The 20,109-nt window shown below is 41.3% G+C and overlaps 1 protein-coding gene across 3 annotated transcripts in view; it reads right to left on the bottom strand.

Annotated features, from left to right (window-relative positions):
- Positions 1 to 19,642, bottom strand: part of LIN7A (lin-7 homolog A, crumbs cell polarity complex component) — a 120,139-nt gene extending 100,497 nt beyond the window's left edge. Inside the window, exon 1 of one of the 3 annotated variants that reach the window (XM_032854688.1) lies at positions 19,157 to 19,642. In XM_032854688.1, coding sequence (XP_032710579.1) covers positions 19,157 to 19,238 — 82 coding nt within the window. In that variant the 5' untranslated portion in view covers positions 19,239 to 19,642. Of the gene's footprint in view, positions 1 to 18,826; positions 18,965 to 19,156 lie in introns of those variants that run through there. The other 2 variants (XM_032854689.1, XM_032854690.1) reach the window with 2 other exon arrangements.
- Between the last annotated feature and the right edge of the window lie 467 nt (positions 19,643 to 20,109).

Below are 20,109 nucleotides of genomic sequence, written 5' to 3'. Positions count from 1 at the left end.
TCTCCTCATTCCTTTTACCACGGAACTTTTTTCAAAGTGCATCCAATAAAATCTCCCAGAGTCATGTTTGTAAAACACTGATCTTCATACATTTCAATCTTGCAACTAATTTTCATATTAGTTAATGAATTCACAGCTCAGATCATTTCACTTCCTGCCTTAAAAGTTTTAAACATTCTTGATTATCCATCAAACAAAGCTAAGCACCCCTACCTACCTGCACCCGATGTGTTTCATCTTATCTTTTATGAATTCGTTCATCTGTGTAGTTCCCTAGATGTCAGGCTTAGGATCTTAGTACGACAACTGACCATCCTCGGATCAAAAACATGTGTTTCATCACATAATTGTGTACCATCCCTTAGCAATGAATCAACCTTTGACACACAACTATGGCACTCCTTTAGAAAAGACTTTAGAAAAGACTTCATGGTTTCCTGATCCTCTCCAAACTTAAGTCAAAGTCTACTTTGTTGAAGAAAAATAAGATTTTCTTCCTTTTTTCTGTGATTTGAAAAACTCTGCTCCAGATAATTAAAGCTACCTGTGCTGAATATTTTTAGCAAATTAATTTGTCACATCGCATGGTTTTTCTGAAATAAAGGTGGTATGTGGTGCTTTGCATAATTAAGTCAGCTGGGGAACTGGGGAGTAGATGAGGAATAATCATATTATCTGTGATCGCTTCATTTTTTCACCAGTGTCAAAATACATATGCTTGTCCAATTTAAAAGAAAAAGCAATGTCAATTGAAAATATTTCTAAATGATAACAAATTTGAGGTTCTAATTTTAACTGAAATGGTACTTGTTTAAGAAATACTTAATTGTGCTTCTGCTGTGGGTCAAGTATTGTAGTAGGCAAAAAAAGTTAACACAATGGACAGAGCTGTTACCACAACATACAATTCTTACCATTCTTACAGACACAGAGTTTTAAGTATGTCAAGTATTCTGCCTTCTTCCAGCTACTCTATGTTTTCTCTAAACCTTTGAAAGCAAATTTCTCCAAAAACTCATTCATTGTCTCTAAAATATCTGTTCCCATCCTCTGTTGTACCTATTCCAATGAAGCTTTCATCTGCTATTCCAACAAGTTGTCAGGACCACCGATGACCTCCATACTGCTAGACACCATGGTCAATTCCTAAATGATATCTTACCTTACCTGTTAGCATTTCATAGAGATAATCCTTGCCATCTTCTTAAAAGACATTCACATGTCCTCTGATCACCACTCTCTTTTGGTTTTCCTCTCTAGCTCATGCTTCCTCATCTTCTCAACCTTTAAATGTTGGAATTACCCAGAGCTGAGTCAACAATCTTCATCTTTCCACCCTCCAGATGCCTTAAATAACATCTATATGTTAATAACCCTATTTATATCTGCATCTTGGACTTTCCCCTTGAGTTCCAGAATTTTATATACAGTTGCTAACTCGAATTCATTTGTGTGTCCTATAGATACCTCAACATATCCAAATTTGTATTCTTCTTGGAATAACCCCTTCCCTCTGCTCTTCTGTAGTCTTCCCAATCTCAGAAAATTGGGTTCCCTCTTTCCAAATACTCAGACCAGAGGCCTGATCATGATTGACTGCTTTGTTTCTCTCATACCCTATATTCAAACTTTCATCATCCTGCTGGCTAAATGTCCCCAATGTATCCAGAAGCTGACCACCTATCACTGCTTCTCCTACTACCTAGGTCCCAAATGCCATCATCTCTGATCTAGATTCTTTTAATTACTTTCTAACACCCCGTGGACTTTTTACCCACTATTGTCAACTTAGCAGAGAGCCTGTTCAAACTAAAATCCCTCTCATGGCTTTAATATCTTAGGAGTAAAAAACCAAAGCCCTTAAAATAGCAAGCCTTAGCCAGTCCGTGGGTGCAGTGGCCTCTCTCCAGCGCTTAGCTCATCTCCACAAAAACTTCCACACCCTCTTCCAGGAGGCAGCCAACGTGGCCCTCAGAAGCCACGATCGTGGCGACTGGCTCTGTGGGGCCCTCACTGCTTCGACGGCCCCAGCAGCACGGAAAGGAGCTGGGTGCTGACCTTCTGCTGAGTTAGCTCAGCTGGACCCGGTCAGTTCCCAGGCTGTGACCAGGAACTGCCCCTCAAGCAGGTGGGCACCACCATGGCCATGCCCAAACCTTGGGACCGGGATCTCTTAAGTGGAGCGAACCTCATCTGAGGCTTGAGGAAAGAAGTTCCTAAGCCCACCAGCTTTGCAGAGGGCTGGCTATGGGGTCCTCTAGAATCAGTGGTGGACACCCAGCTCCAGCCCCACACCCCACATCCTGAATTGGCCTGTGCCACCCGGCGCCATCTCACTGCTGGTCCTTGAGCTATTGGGTCTCCAGCACTCCTTTGAACCCTAACGAGGCCAAAAGCCATACCATACCTCTTTTCCCTGCACCATGCCCAGCTCTGTGGTAAATGTACCAACTAAAATGACATCACTCTTAAAATTAAAAAAAAAAAAAAATTTTAAACAGTCCCTCTCTAACTTCATCTCCTACTACCCTTTCCCTCCTTCGCTGTGTTCCAACCACACTAGCTTCATTGCTGTTCTGTAATACCTTAGAACATTCTAGCCTCAAAGCATTTACCCTTGCTCTTTCCTCTGACGGGTCCACTTCCCCTAGTTATTCTCAGGGCTAATGCCTCATTGCATGAGGACCTCTCTGGTCCCCTATGTCCATGAGCCACTCCCCACTTCTTTGGCTCTCTCATCCCCCTAAGCTTGCTTCCTGTTTCCTCCTGCTACTTATAATTAAATGAAGTACTATGTATTTACTTGTTTACTTTCATCTTGCCTGCCCTCACCACCCCAACCACACCGGAATGTAAACTTCACAAGAGTTCAGATGGTCTGTTGTGTTTGCTACTGCATTCCCAGGGCCTAGACCAATGGTTGAGACCTCGCAGGAGCTCAAAAACTACTTGTCAAGTGAATAATTGAGTAATGTTACAAAAGGGAATTATAAGGTGCAGCAGAAGTATAAAATAGGGGTCTAAACTAGGCTGAAAGAACAAGAAAAGATTTCTTGCAGAATCTGAAACCTGAACACTGACAAATAGAGGAGTTTGCCAGGAAAAGGGGAAGAAGGGGACGGGAGGAGTTTTCCCACAAAGTGAACATTAGCCAAGACCTTGAGTTTATCTGTTTCTTCAAGAGCTGTTAAACACCTGCAGTGTACCAGACTGTGTTCCAGGCATTTGGGACCTAAGGGGTAAAAGGAAGAGGTCATACACAAATAAATATTTGGCATATGCTCAATGAATAAAATTAAGAACATATAAAACATGTTAAGAATGTTGGACAGTGAGAAGGCACTGAAGAGTTTAATGCAATGGATGACATGATCAGATTAATTTCTCAGAAAAACAAAACCCAACGTAAGCCTCACCCCCAGTTCCTGGCTTGTTTAATATTTAATCCACAACAGCTTCCTTTCATGTTCCTCAGTAATTTCTAATATAAGCCTATAACATCAGATAAAGTGAAAATGTTGCTGTGTAAGTGATATTTTTTCCCTGTATGTGAAACACAAAAATGGTCTTATACATTTAAGTTTTAAATTTTTTCAGAACTTTAACGTAATTGAATAGCATTTTATTAAAAAAAAATCTTTCAGCATTCTTTTCTCATATTTTTCAATAATGTTTTTCAAATGTGCCTATTAATCTTTTAGTGTCAGGTTATCTCCTTATAGTTTCCATTCTTTTAGAATACATTTTAAAAATAATTATAAATATGTTTATTTTATAGTCTCTGATTTTTTCCACATCAAGTTGTTTTCATTTTACAGACATAACTTCTCTCTGAATTTCTGTTCCCTCTGCCGGAAACGCAGGGTTCATTCACTCACTGATTGGTTGTGAATACTGACTCAATCCAAGGTTCTAGCTCCTTCTGATATGTTTCTAATGTTTAATTGTGTGCCCCCCCCTTCGGCAGGGATTATTTGTTCTATGAGAAACCAGTGTAGCTAGATGTTTCTTAAGAGCACTGTCTTTCATTTTACTTCCTCTAGTTTGTTCTAGACTAGCAATCATTTTATGTACATTTCTTGAGAGAACATTTCCTGAATCAACTCTATGGCATACATTTAAAATCCAAGCTAAGTAATTAAGTCTAAAGTATGGGTATAGAGCATATCTAACACCTCACCCCTAGATCCTGCTTTGCCCCCAACCATGGGGCTAATTTCTAAGTCTGGAACCACTTGATATGTTTTCCATCTCCCTCCCTCCACTTCTACCAAGATGTCATTCCAGCCTTCACTTCCCTTTTCATTTCTGGCTCCTGAAGATTATGCTTTCTCACTTGCAATTTAAGCTATAGATAGTTTTTTTTAATTGTTAGGTTTTATCTGGCACAACTTGATGTTTGTAATGGGAGAGGTTCTGTGTTAGCTCAGTCTGCCATATTACAGATTCACTCAAATTAGTCTCAGAATTGGATTTTAATTTGAAATATGAATAACAACATAAAGACAGTCTGCCTAACCAAATAGTTGCTCAGATGTGCAAATCGGTACTGAAAATTAACTAAGCTGTAAAAAATGCTTTCAAAGCCTGTCTTCTCAACTGGGAACACAATTCCTTACTCAACTAGGTTAGTAGGAATCACAGCTCACACAGATTGAGTTAACCTGGCAAAACAGTAGTAACAAAGGGTATAGAAAATCCTTCAAGTAGAAAGGGGGAGTGAGCGCAGGCAAATACTCAGGGGCTTTTTCCACAAACTTTTACTGGGAGTTCATGAGAAAGAATGGATCAAGATGAGAACCGGAAATGAAGACACATTACAACAGGAAGATGGTAAAAGAAAAATTCTCTACCACAAGGGGGAGGGAGGAGGCAGGAAACTCCTAGTTCCAGGATCCTACGCCAATACTATTAGAAATCTCCTACCACTAGGGAAGGTATGCTGAACTCTCCTACATAAGACCTTCCAGAGATGAAGGTACAGTTTTTAGTCTGTAGACCAAAGAGAGGCAGGATCATTTAGAAAAGGCCATCCTTGAGACTCAGATAAATATTTGGCATATGCTCAATGAATAAAATTAAGAACATATAAAACATGTTAAGAATGTTGGACAGTGAGAAGTCACTGAAGAGTTTAATGCAAGGGATGACATGATCAGATTAATTTCTCAGAAAAACAAAACCCAACGTAAGCCTCAGGACTGGGGCCTGAGGCTGGGCCAGGACAATAGAGAAACCCCTGCAATCCCCACCACCAGCCAGTATCAAGTAACAAGCAACAGCAGTCTACCCTTGGGGGAAGGCAGAGAGCAAGTGGAGTGAGCCATCTGGGACACAGGTGCACAAGAAAGACTGAAAGCTGAGGGCAAAGACCCTCAAATGGTTAAAATAAGATAAATATAAAAGACATATTCTCTCCTCTATTTTTTCTAATGCTTTAAAAGCAGAGGTCAGCAAGCATTTTCTGTAAAGAGTCAGACAGTAAAAAGCATGGGCTTTGCAGACCAAATGGTCTGTCACAACTCCTTGACTCTCAAAGTCTTTCTTTACAGCTGGAGAACAGCCATGTACCATATGCAAATGAATGATCGCACGGTGTTCCAATCAAACTTCACTTGTGGACACTGAAATTTGAAGTTAATAGAATTTTCTTCTGTCAAAATATTCTTCTCTTGAGTTTTCTAACCATTCAAAAATGTAGGAAAAAAAAACCAAAACAATCTTAGGTCACACGCTAAATTGGGTTTGGGGGGCTCTAGTTTGTGACCCTTGGTTTAATAGCAATGAATTACATGCTTCTAGCATCGGTACAACAATAGGCCAAAAGATGGGAAGAAGCAATTGGAAGTGTATTGTTTGAAGGACAACCGTGCTAAATTAAAGATATATCCTGTCAACCCTGGGGCTACCACCACAAACAATCAAAGAAAGGTAATAGCAAGATATGCAAAGGCCTACATCAATAATAGATCAAGAAAGTATTATTTGAATATAAGACAATTGATTAGTTAGAGCTCCTTCACATTTGGAAAACATATAATTCACAAACAGAAAATCTCCTCTTGGAAAATATCCTGGAGAAACTTTTAAGAAAAGAATAATTAAATATATTTTCTTCAAAGCTCTGAAAATAATGGAGAGCAATGCAAGACAAGAAGCTTTGAAAACTTGTTAGTACATGTAAAGGAGAGATTTCTAAACCCCGAGAGGGGAGAAAATGAAAGCAAAGCAGGAAATTAGGCATACCTTAATGCGTATCTATGCACAGCAGATCTTGCCGGTGGCTAATTTTTCAACTTCTTAGGACAAAGACTGCTGAGGCCAAGATCATATGATGACTGCCACTCTGTCCTAACTTAGATGGCTACAACCAAATATCACAGACTAGGTGGCTTAAAAAAAACCAGGCATTTATTTCTCACAGTTCTGGAGGCTGGTAAGTTCAAGATTGAGGTGCCCACAGATGCCGTTCCTTCAGCTCCTTCCTAGCTTGCAACCTCTACCTTCAGCATGTACATACTCACCAGGTGAGAGAGTCCTCTGGTCTCTTCTTGGAAGGGCATCAATCTCAACAAGGGGCAAACCCCTCATGACCGCACCTGAATCTAATCATCTCCCCAAAGTCCAAATACTACCATGTTGGGGGTCAGGGCTTCAACGTATAAATAGGAATGGGAGAGACACTTTCAGTCCATAGCATATGCCCATATTAATATTCTGCTATTTGCAGTTCCCATTGGAATGCCAAATTGGCAATACTGGGAATGTGTGCGACATCAGAGTGTCACATGAGAGTCACAGAGTGTCTACACGATCCAGAGTACTTCATTTATCCAGAGGCGTGTATCTGTCACCCTCAAATAACTAAAGTAGGTCTGAGAAGCTGGAGTGATGCAGAATTTCCCTTTCCCGTCCAAATAAGTGTCTCATCTTTCCTTCAGTAATGTGCATTAAGTTTTACTGCCTTATTTACCTTCCACAATTCCTTCACAAAAATCCCATTTTCTAGAGAACGTACATGGTATCAAAGAAGGAAAGTAAATGAATCCTATATTTTTATTTTTTTATTTATTTTATTTTAAGTTAAAAATTAGTAAGTTTGGGGCCTAAAGGAGTAAACTTCAGTCATCTGTAAGTTTTACCCCAGTGCAACCTCTCCTCCACATTTAATCCTACACAAATACAGCATTACCTGCATCACTGAAATCCATATTTAAACATCATCTCATATATTTTAATAATAATGGGTAAGCAGAGTGTGTTTACACTCTTCAAGACACTGAAAGCTAATTTTGAAAGAGAAAAAGAAGTCACAATTTTCTCTGTGTGCCTGAAATTTGAGTTCTGTTACCTTCCCAAATCCCTCTCACTAATCCCACTTAGAGACAAAGACTGTAAGGAAAGGGGATTTGGGACATTATTATCACTCGCTTAAGAGAGTCTGTGAAAATTCTCGTTCTATGAAGAAGTCTGGGCTGTTTTAGCTGTGCAGTACAGATCGCCGAAACGTAATCTGAATGCCACAGTCATTATTTTTGTGTTCACCGGCACAGCATGGGAAGGAACAGAATATTGCTAGTACTTTCTTGTAATTCTATCTATGGATATTCTCTCTTTGGTACTAAGAAACGAATACTAAGCACATCCATTTATTAAACGCCTGCTAGTTTACAATAATCGTGGTAAACTCTTAAAAATACATCACTTAAATTAATCTTGAGCAACACTGGTATACATTCCTTTTGCAAGCACTGGACAAAGTCATTTCTCTCAGGGTAACATGCATTCCTGGTGTGCCTTCTGTCTGTTTGTCTGTCTGTCTGTCTTTTGAAGACTTTGCAAGCACCTCTGCATCTTTTGTCCCTTACAAGGTCAAATTCCTCAAAGCTTGCTACAGACCCCATTATAGACCAATGCACTTGCCCGCTGGCGTAGCATAATGATGAAGCTGAAGGCCTCAAGAATCAACCAGCCTGAGCCTCAATCACTTTATTTAGCTTGTTTATGCCTCAATTCCCACATCTTCAAAATACTAAAAGCATCTGCCTCAAAGTCTTGTTTTGAGGACTAATTGAAACGGGACAAGAAGAGACTTAAGCAGAATGCCTGACTGCCTAGTAGCCCATGTAGTATAATGCAGTGTAAAGTAGTAAATGCTCAATTCATGAGCTATTGTTCTAATACTTAAACTATCTTATTATGAACTATCTGCGTAAGGTCTCTCTCCCCTAGACTGCAAGCTCTACCGCTAGCCCTTGACTTGGTACCAGGCTCAAAGCAGACTCATTCACTGTTCCTTGAAAGGCTAAGTGAGGGGAAGAATCGAAGGAATGGATCACCATACAAAGTGTGTGTCATTATTCCGGTATTAAGAATGAAAGAAAAGGGGCGCCTGGGTGGCTCAGTGGGTTAAAGCCTCTGCTTTCATGATTCCAGGGTCCTGGGATCAAGCCTCCCATTGGGCTCTCTGCATGGCAGGGAGCCTGCTTCGCTCCCCCCTGCCCCAGCCTCTCTGCCAACTTGTGATCTCTGTCTGTCAAATAAATAAATAAAAATCTTTAAAAAAATTTTTTTTAAAGAATGAAAGAAAGAAGATGTGGAGAGAATAAGAAATGTCTTACGCTTTCACAGATAGTAAGTAGCAGAATTGCAATTCAAATCCCCATCTGTCTAGATCTGAAGCTTGCACACTTTTCACTTATTGCATTGGGGAAAATGCATGCCCTGGGGAGAAGAGGTGGGGAATAATCAATCAGGATTGAGCATTTATATGGACCTGGCAATGGTCTGAGCACTTGCATATGTTTTCCCAGTTCATTTTTAGAGCAACCTCAAGAGGTAGAGAGATATTATTTCCAATCTTACAGATGAAAGTGAAAAAAAAAAAAAAGAGAGGGTAGCAACAGGCCAAGTTGACATAGCAAGGGAGAGGTAGGGATAGGGAGGAATTGAACCCAGCCATCCAGATCTGGAGCTCTTACCCCTCACTGGCATCTATATGCCTTTCCCTGTCCTGTGATGCTTAGCAATGTAATAGCACTACAAAGGAGAGAGAAAAAAAAAAAAAAGTTGCTCTTGGTTATATTTTCTCCAGTCAACCATTTAGAACACTTTTGCTATCCGCATACAAATAAAATAAAGCAAAAAACAATGAACATCTACATAAACTCTAATCTCTGTCCTAAACTTTTACTGAATCTTAAAGTCACTCAGTAGCTTTTCCAATCTGTCAGCCAACTTTTGCCTGTATATTTCCAGGAATCCAGTAGTAAGATGTTCACTTATTTCTGGAAGGCACCCATTTGAATTTTGAGCAGAATAAATGTAGATAATTTTTTTTCTTAAATAAAAATCTGTCGTCTTGTGTCATCTGCTCACCTATCTAGGCTTACTCCCTTCACATGCAACATGTGAAGACCAACCAGTAATTTATTCAGCACACATCTGAGTGCTTATCTTTCAGGCACTGTGATAGGTAATGAGAACAACAAGATGAATGCAAATAACTTAATTTTGCTGGGGTGAGAGCAGTGTAAAAAAAAAAAAAAGTCAATCTTGTGTGCTAAGTACTCCAACGGAATTGTGGGGGGGGGGGAACTGTTATTCAAGCATCAAGAAAAAAGCAATTTGGGGAGAGTGGGTTGGCAAATAAGGTATGTATATAGGAAACTTGGTTTTGACCTCCAAGCATCTCCAAATGCATCTTGCTCTTAGAGAATACCAAAATAAATAGTCCCTGTCTTTTAGGATAGCCTGAAGACAAGGAATATTATCTGTCTCTGCCCCCTGGGAGTATGGTGGGGTGACAGAAGTTTCATGACTCAAGGAAGAAATAATTACTATTGTTGAGTGGTTACTAGGATGACCTGTAATATGTACAATAGTAATACATACTTCATACGTATTAGCTCATGTAAAGCGAACATTTTATGAAGTCACTGCTATTTTTGTCATTTGACATTTTACAGACAAGAAAATGGAGAGTCAAAAGAGTCTAGTAACTTTGGAAGTTGCAGAACCAGTAAAGGCAAAAGCTGGGATTCAAAACCAGGCAGGCTGATTCTGGAATGCCTCTTTGCCATTTGAAACACCTCCTACTCCAGCCCAGGACCGAGGTCTTCCAGGTGGCTGAGTGGAGTCGGCAGTATTCACTGGGCAGTATGACCAAGAGCAGTAAATAGCCAGGGCTGGCTCCTTTTTCCTGGTGAATGAATGAATGAATGAATGAAGACTTTATTCATTGCCCCTAAATTTTATCTCTAACGTTGTAACCTGCCATTCAAGCAAGGTATAATTTTAGAATATTGATATGGTTTCTTTAATCATTCGCTATCCCGCCAGATTCTACATCATCTACACAAATCTCCCAAGACCCTCATCCAAAATAACGGTAAGAGCAGTGAATAGGACAGAGAACCAAACTGCCTTGGAGCAGTGTTTCAACCACTAAAAATCCTAGAATATGATCATCCACTTCATGTATTTCTACACTTTCCATAAGGCTTCTCTAACAGTTGTGATGTCATGAATATTGTAGGGTCATAGCACACACCTGAAATTTGACAAGATCTATTCTCAGTGATCTCATGTAGGCTCTGGGGATCACCACTTTCTTTTATAAGTGCCAAAATCCCATTCTTCTATTACTGTCCTTAGATTTTTCTGCCAACAAGCAAAAACTTGGGAAGTTGGGTGAGCCTGGTGGTGGGTATTATGGAGGGCACGTATTACATGGAACACTGGGTATGGTACATAAACAATGAATTCTGGTACACTAAATAAATAAATAAATAAATAAAAAGTGGCTGATCGGGACGCCTGGGTGGCTCAGAGGGTTAAAGCCTCTGCCTTTGGCTCAGGTCATGATCCCAGGGTCCTGGGATCGAGCCCCACATTGGGCTCTTTCCTTGGTGGGGAGCCTGCTTCCTCCTCTCTCTCTCTGCCTGCCTCTCTGCCTACTTGTGATCTCTCTCTGTCCAATAAATAAATTTTAAAAATCTAAAAAAAAAAAAAAGTGGCTGATCACTGCCTTTTCTGCATAAAACACACACACACACACACACACACACACAAAAAAAAAACTAGTAGATTGAACTACAGTTTCCTAAAACACTTTTCTCACCCTTTTGGAATCAGGGGTATTTGTCTATCAGCAGTTACTGCTCTTCTCCAATTTTCCTCAAAAGATCACTTTCAGGAATCTCTCAGCCATATCTCACAATTCCCTCATTTTTATTAAATAGACTCAGCTGGGATTTGATGGTTTTCTCCCCCATCTAAACTGGGGGCTTAACTTGTATTGCCATTTTGTGATTCCCTATATTCTAGCCTTTTTTGGTTAAAGATAATTCTTTGATAGGAAAAAAAAAACAGATTTTATACTGGAATATCATAACTATCACCACACTGGCCAAGTAAACAAAAATAGCAGAACCAGTTGGACTTGAAATAGCTACAGTGTTTCTACGGGAAATTGCCATCACTTTAAAGAAGGAGCTACAGTTTTCTGTCCAAGATAAATAACTATCAGAGTATAAAGTCAAAGTAAGTCTTAATTCAACATAATTTTTTTTCAAGTAGTGTTTGGGCATATTTATTTTTTTTATTAGACCAGTCTTCAAATTCAGCTAGCACAAAATGTTAGTAAAATTCAATCATAAAACAACTTGTCTACCACCTAGCCCAGAAGTAAATCATCGATGTAATCAATATGACTTTTAAAGCGTGTTCCCTCTTGCCAACACATAAGTGATTTCAAATTAAATCCATTTTAACTTGCTTATCAGAAAACAGCTTTATCATTCATCCATTTGTAGTTTTTTAAAACGGGTTGAAGCAGTGTACATTGTGTGTGTGTGTGTGTGTGTGCACGTGCACGTAGGAAATTCTGCTAGACCCCTCTACATACAAATACACACACACACACACACACACACACCTTTTTTTTTAACCTTTTCAGTTGTATTTTAGCATTAGCTAAAATAACAAATTCAAATAACAAGTTAAAATTGCAGGTGGATGTGAACGATGAAAGTAGCCCTTGATATCAACACCAGCACTTTGCAGCCTTTCTTGGCCCTGGGGAGCACGCCACTTTTAAGAGTCTGCTACACATACACAGACACAGAAGCAAAGTGATAGAGTAAGGTAGCCACCTTTTCACATTATTATAGGTTAGAAGGCTGGTTTTTGTTATTGTTGTTTGTTTTTTTGATTTTTAAGCATTACAGATGTGTCCATGAGAGGCAGTCCAGCTAAGTCAATTTCATTCATTCGTTCAATCAACAAATATTAGGAGTGTCCCAACTCTGTGCCAGACAATGTGTTGAGTTCTACATAAACGAGGTCAGCGCCCTGATCTGATGAAGGCTGTATCCTAATAGACTGATATCAGGACAAAGAATTCTCTCCAAGAGGTATTGGCTTTGCACCTATAATAGCTTCCCCAATACCCAGTATACAGCTCCCCATTTGACACTACTCATTCCATGTTTCCTTTTCCTTACTAGCCCTAGTTGTGATCGCCCAGGAAGCACTCCAAAAGCAAAAGCATTAGTTTCATAAATGACTAGAGCACACCAAATATGTCTCAGGGTTTGAATAGCTACTGCACCAAACCAGAGTATATATCAGATATGTTTTTCTTTTTTCTGGAAGCTCTATCATTAATTTCTTGATTTCTTTTCAGATTTAAAACTGTACATAAAACTCCCATTACATGCAAAATACTTTTTTTTAATAATCAACAGATTTCTAAAATTTGAGACCTTCTTGTTGCAACTTTTCATTATCAAAGGAAAAGAGAAGATGGATGTGGCATAATTCTGACTCCTGGAAAATGTTGTGTAACTAATTATATAGTGAAGAATGAAAGACTTGGATATTGATTTGTCAAAAAAAAGTTCAATAAAAATAAATTTTTTAGGTGTAGTGAAGCTCACAGAAAATATGAGAAATCAAGCAAGCACTTAATGTTTGTAGATGAAAACATACGTGGCTGCTGATGTGAGAAGGTTTTAGGACAAGAGCCATAAGACAATGTTGATCCCTCTTCTTCCTCCCCCATCAGGGCATACATGTGTGAAACAACAGAAGAACTACCTTAATTTTTGTTTTCCTTTTTCCTCTATCGCTCCTCATGTTAAAAGAAATAGCAAGGAGAGCGAGGTAGGGCAAGCCCCTTTGGACTGTGAGCAAAAGCAATTTCAGGCAAATGCAGATTTTATAAAAATGGGCAAATACAGTTGATTAGAAAACTATAGGGCTGCCCAAGGCCTGAAATGGGAGATACATAAAGTAATAAGCTCTGCCTGCCTTGAAAAGTGAAAGGAAAAGAAAGAAAAATTTTAATGTATCATAAATTCCGTGAAAAGTGTGGCACCCATGGGATTTTCATTTGCATTCAATTTTGCACTCTTTTTTTTTCCATAAAGTTGAAATCCACAAAATAAAAGCTCTTAATTTTTAAATAACTAAAAGTTTCATTTTCTTAAGGAGAAAACACAGCAAGATTTGTTTAACCAATATCTTAGATTATGACTCTTTTCAGAAACCAAGAAATCAAGATTTCCATTTATATTTTTGTGACTTATCCAAGTTGCATCTAACTCAGGGATACCAATGTTTTATTTTACGTAGGCACCTAATATAGATTATAAACTATTAATCATGTCATTAACGAAGTCTCAAAAGTTGATACAATTTTAATCACACCTAGAAATTGCTTTATTTATCAATAGTTCTCTAAGACCTGTTTTTGTATTATTTGTTTATAAGCCTTAATTTAAAAAGAAAAGAAAAGAAAAAGCAATTCCGATTAAAGTTAGAGGGGGGAGGTAGAAAGAAGTGAAATTTTGAAGAATTCAGTTGTGTTATCTTTCCTGACGTTGAGATGGAAAGTGAAAGAGAGTTGGAGCTATTGTATTTAAGAAAGTGCCTAAATCCATGAAGTCTTGATGTAGTGAAGTATTCCTGTGTCCCTTGTTATGAAAGTGTTAAGTATCATGGATTGCATCCTGCCTTGTTCTCTTGAGTTTAGCTGAAGGTCATTCCCAGTTTTAGAGATTATAATCGGGGACAAACTAACCTCTGGTGTAGGTAAGAATTGCTATAAACATTTTAAATTCTGGCAGAGAAGACTCCACACTAATCTCCTTATCAGGCTCTTCTCTCTGCCACAAGGGTAAATTACAGGTACTACTTTCTACATCACTGTTAATATAAAATATTAGACTAAAAATGACTCTATCTCATAGTATGACCACTTGGGTTCAACATGTAGATTTATGCATAGTGATGTGTACATTACAGCTCTCAGTATGTCTTTAAAAATCTAATTATATGATATTTTATCCCAGCAATAAGAAAAAGCTGATCTATAGATTTTCTTGGTATACTTAAAACCAAATTTCTATCCTAGGAGGCACATTTGGAGTGTTACTGCTTCTCGGTAATTCTTCTTTTGGATCGTTTGTTTGGTTCTAGATGTATTAATGGAATGGTAGCCAAGCTGTATGCAGTCAAGTTGCTTTTATGTGTATTCTTCCCTTTAACCAGAACGTTGTTCCTAAAAATTGTATTAATGCATCAGAACTCAGTTTTAAATTTTGCTTTCTCATGACCTTTCCTTGCCTAACACCATGTAAATAGGTCCTTCCCCATTCTTTTCCATCTTCACATCATTTCTGTCTTCAGACTTTCAACCAATCTAAAATCCACATCATAACCTACATCATCTGATTCCTGGCCACCAACTTCACACATTCACTTTCCACCACTCTTCCCTGTGCTCTCCTTTTCATGTAGACTTCCGTGCTGTTCCTAGGATGCACAGATAACATCCTTCTGCAGAGGGCAACCCCCATCACTACCACCCCACCCCCACCATGTCTGCAGAGTTTGCTTCCTTATTTCCTTTGGATCTTTTCTCAAATGTCATCAGTCCAGGAGGGAGGGCCTTTCTTGACTCTCACATCCACAAGAGCAGCCCCTGCCACTCTCCTTGGTCCAGTCTTAGCTTTTCTTGGTGGCATTGTATGTGAATATGTTCTGCGTCTCACTCATGAGTGTGTAAACTCCGCTAGACTTTATCTCTTTTATTCATTAGCCACAAAGCTGAAAATAATGCTTTCCATAAGGCTGACACTCAATACTTATTTGTTGAATTAACTAATCAGTCCCTTATTATCTGTTTCTACCACAACACTCTTAAGGACCAGAAAAGCAGAAACTTTTGTTTCTGGTATTTCTATAGTATATTATATATAGAGAAAGTAGTATATCACATGTATACCTTATGTGTATATACATATATGATATATACATTCAATGAATGAATATTTATTGCATGAGTGAATTTTTTTGTGTATGCGTGTGTGCATATGTATTTATATGGATAATCTCTCTCTCCCCATGGTCTTTAACTGCCACAGAGATTAGAATTATGTCTGTTTAGTTCACCACCGTGTTAACCAGTTAACCTTTCTATAGTAGGGTCTGCCTTATACCAGGCATTCAATGAGTGAGTAAAGAATCCAAAGGACTAGGACCAGGGTAAACAGGAGCCAGCTCTGGCCATAGCCACCAGAGGCCTTTACAGGCTTAATATGAGGTCTTAATGGAAGGTAGAAAAGAGTTTGGAATATTAAGTCCCTGTGTTCATCTTTTCAGAGCCCAGCCTGGTCCTGGCAAAATCTTGCTTCCCAAACAAGGTCCAAGAAGCTAGCTGGTGTAGACTTCTGAGCTTCTTACTTTCAGGTAATATCTTTTGAATTCTGGGAGGAGTAAATCTTAATTTCAATCCACAGGTTTGATTTATTTGCTTAAAACCTTTACCCTGAAGATTCCAGATAAATCGGTTTATGGTGCCAAAGGGCATCAAACAAAGAGATTTAAATTTTAGCATAAAACTTCCCACTAACTAGTAGAGTAACCTTGAAAATACTTATTACTTCTTCAATATTTCTCACTTGAAAAGGAAAGATGCTAGGAAAAAAAATCAAATTATGGATCTATGCATTCCGATTTGCTGAGATGCCTTTGGGAGGCTTTGTCAAGCATCTTCTTTCCTTCTCCTTTGCCTACCTGCTCCATCCCCCCTTGGTTACTAATCACAGCTTGGGTGAGCTATGGTTACTGATAGGAATCTGTCAAGCACACAGAGGGAAAGAAAGGTTAAGAACCACTGGCCTGTGTTTTTCCTGCCATCTTTCCCAGAGCCAAAATGTCATGAATCTATGAACGGTACCTTGGTTCACTACTAAATCCCTATCTTTTAACACTGTTTAAATTACTGCAGTCCTTAGTTCACGTTAATTTTTGATCTTCTACTGTGAGTCAGGAACTATGACAGGCACTGAGAATATGAAAATGAATTTAGAAATGGTCTCGTCTCTCAAGGAGCAACCATTCAGCAAGGAGACAGATGCACCAGCATATGAGAAATGCTTTGATAGGGCCAAATCAGTGGGTGACCTCTGGATACAACAAAGGTCACTCAAACAACCTGGGAGAGGGACTAATCTGGAAAATCTTCCAGTAGATGACCAGAAACTGCGTTCTAATTTCAACTAATTGACTTATAGACTACTAAAGTTGCACAGTGTCAGAATCATCTAATCCAAATTCCTTACAGTGCACAGAGGGAAACGGATGCCCAAAGATGCTAACCAACCCATCCAAAGCAAGCACCACATTCTAACCAAATAGGGCCCAGATTAGTATTATTGGGCTGCCTTTCTAAACAGACTTGTATTTTTTTGTAGGAGCATTTTTCAGAACTCTTTCTCTCATTGGTTTAATGATGCAATTAATCAAATAATTAATCATGTCTTAATAAGGTAGAGGGAAAAATATTTATACACACTGACTTCATGGACAGCAATGGTGCCAATAACTCATCATCCACAAATCAGACTTTGCAGTTGGCTGCTGGTTAATTTATTCAGCTACATCTAGTCTCATTCTGCCTCTTGAGCTACTTACTAAATGGACCTAATCACACTGGAAAGGACAGGTACAGTCTGGCTGTGAACGAGAACAAACTTTAAGAATAGATCCCTGTTGGGGCGCCTGGGTGGCTCAGTGGGTTAAAGCCTCTGCCTTCAGCTCAGGTCATGATCCCAGGATTCTTAGATCGAGCCCCGCATCGGGCTCTCTGCTCGGCGGGGAGCCTGCTTCCCTTCCTCTTTCTCTGCCTGCCTCTCTGCCTACTTGTGATCTCTGTCTGTCAAATAAATAAATAAAATCTTAAAAAAAAAAAAAAGAATAGATCCCCGTCTGATTGAACTTCTTCTCCACAACTGCGTCAGGAATCTCGGGGCTAAGGTGAAACCCAAGAGGTGAAATACTTTTAGTAGTCTTAATATATAAAATTGCTCAGGTAGGCAATTTTCTTGCAGTTGTTTTTTTTCTCCCAGTATAGTCGTTTTACTTGGGATATTTAAAGGCTGATTTAGTAATGGGACGATATAAGAGCTCATAACATTAAAACAGAAATTCGTGGGAAATCCATAATTTCTAATAGCTTGCCATCTGGCTCTTAGTGGCAATGGATTTATCCTGCTTAGTGTAGATGGTGATACTGGGGTGAAATCATGGATTATATCCTAGATTTCTGAGTTCTTTAACTACTGTTATTAATTTAGTAGCTTGCAAATCAACGTTTCCCAACATAAATCAATTATTACATTTTTTAATTTAATTAAATTGATTAATTATTTATTTTTGGTTTTTACTTTTCAACTCTTACCCCAAGTAAGGTTGCTATGGGCACTACATACTATCTGTTCTGGCGCCAACAGATTGCGTTAAAGTCATCCACAATCTCTCCAAATTAAAACCCCACTGAGTTCCCTGGCTTTTGCACTGTACTCGCAGCGGGATGCTCTTTCGCTTTGCCCCACAGTCCAGTTTAATCCGCTAGGAAGAATATTTTTAGAGGCACATCGGACTAAATCATCTCCGACTGAGCACACCATTTCCAAATGGCCGCCCAGGGTCCTAAATCCGGCTGCTGCGGTCGGGGACGAGCAGGTGTCCTCCGCTGCGGCGTCGTGGGACTCCCGCGCCTGCATAACTAGACGTCGGAAGCCAGAAAGGAAACCCGAACACACAGGCACAGGTACAGCCTCGTACGCGCGCTCCAGAGAGGCCCCCCCACCCCACCGCAGAGCAGCGGGGGTTTCTAGCCTTGGGCTTGGCGAGGTCCTGGGAGGAAGCAAACACTGCTTCCCCATTCAAGTCGGAAAGCAAGACGCACCGGGTCGCGGGTCAGAAGTTGAATTTCAAGCCAGTCCGCGCTGCGTCCCAGCGCCTTCCGCAGCCGGGGTGCCGCGCTGACACCGGGCTGGGGAGAGAAGGAAGGAGGCTGGCCGGGGCAGGAGAAACTGAGTTGCCACCACCGGAGCGCGGCGGACGGCGAGGGACAGAGGAGACCCCGGCCGCCTTCGGAGCAAGAAACCGGAAAGAGTCGGGCTCCGCGGCAGCGACGCTGCGCCCCCAGCCCGGGCACTGCTGCCGGTGCTCCACGTTGCCCTTTCGGCCGAGGGCAGCTCCTCGCCGCTGCAGCCCAGCCGCCGCGCGCCCCGGCACAGGCCACCCCGGGGTGCGCCTCCTCCGCCCCCGGGCGGCCGCCCGAGCAGCCGCAGCCCTACCGACCTTCGTTCCCCCGCGCCCGGACAAACTTCCTCCCTCTCGGGCCCGCGGGCTGCGCAGGCTGGCAGCGGCTCCCTCGCCAGGCTTCCCCGGTCTCCGGCTGCAGGCGCCCTCGCCCGGCGCGGCGAGCTTCCTCCCTGCCCCTCTCCAACCCCGAGCCCCGGGCGCCTACCGGTCTCTGTGCCTCCGCTCCAACAAAGCCGGCGGCCCGGAGGCGACCGGGCGAGGGGCTGGGAGTGGCAGCGGGGGCGCCAGAGCCCGGCGAAGGCATCCCTGGGCCGGGCGAGCGCAGCATGCAGGGACAGTGGGGACGTGGCGGGCAGAGAAAGGGGAAGAAAGTATCCTGCTCTCCGCGCGAACGCCTTCTACGCTCGTTTTCGCTCGTCCTCGCTCGCCCTGCTGCCCCTGCCCGAGCGCGTCCGGCTGTCCCGGTGGGAGTTGGCAGGGGCAGAGAGGGAGGCAGAGGGGACGCAGTGGCCTGGCGGGCGAGCCGCTCCCTTACCTCTGTCCAGAGTGAGTGGCTGGACCACTGTCAATGTCGCCATGTCTGCCGTGGGAGCCGAAGTGACGCTCGGCTTCAGCATCAGCAACCGCTTGTAGTGAGAAAAAGAGGAGGAGATTGGGGGCGGGGGTGGAGAGGGAAGACGGAAAGGAGGGGGAGGAGGGGGGAAGGAGGGAAGGTGGTGGTGGTGGAGGAGAAGAAAGCTTGGGTGGGTTGGCAGCCAGATGGAGACGCAACTGTTCCGCGGCGGGCGGACCTTCAGAGGCGGCGTGAAGCTGAGCAGGTAGCGGAGAGCGGCTGCCTCGCCAGCTCCGGGCAGGAAGGCTGTACCCTAGAACTTTGCTATTCCACCCCAGGAAGCGCTGGATGGGTGCAGCCGGTGTATTGCTCTCTTTCAACTTTCCACTCAAATAAAAACGGTCAGAGTCTTCGTGCGTCTCTCGGGATGGAAGAAGACTGAAAGGGGATGGGGGGAGGGAGGGAGGGAGGAAGGAAGATGGATTTTGTTTGTTTGTTTGTTTCAGATTAAGAGAAATTGTCAACCCAGTAATCCCATCCCTTGGAAAGCGCTTCTAGTTCAGAAATATCAGGATTTCATTATAGTTGCTGTTAATTTCTGTTAAAGTGTTTTTTGGAATGTTGAGGTATAACAGTATCCAGGATAACGGACTTAAGACCAGTGTTCCATCACTAGGTCTCCATTAAGGACCCGAGTGTATGGCCTAGAAAATAATATACCTTAAACACAAACTTCTTAAAAATGGTTTTAAATTAAAAGACACACACACACAAAGAGAAATTTCTGTCACTCAGTTTAAAAAACGTGTGCCTAGCACTTTTGGGGGTTGATTTATAGCCACTGGTTACTAAGAGTTGCCACTCGCTGATTCATTGACGTGTGTGACAGGAAATAAGCTAGGAGGGTTCCATGCCATGTGCAATGGTCTCACTTG

Source organism: Lontra canadensis, unplaced genomic scaffold (assembly GCF_010015895.1).
Source record: "Lontra canadensis isolate GAN:19392208 unplaced genomic scaffold, GSC_riverotter_1.0 scaffold9, whole genome shotgun sequence".
In the NCBI taxonomy this organism is placed as follows: domain Eukaryota; kingdom Metazoa; phylum Chordata; class Mammalia; order Carnivora; family Mustelidae; genus Lontra; species Lontra canadensis.
This window is presented reverse-complemented; position numbering and strand designations above follow the sequence as displayed.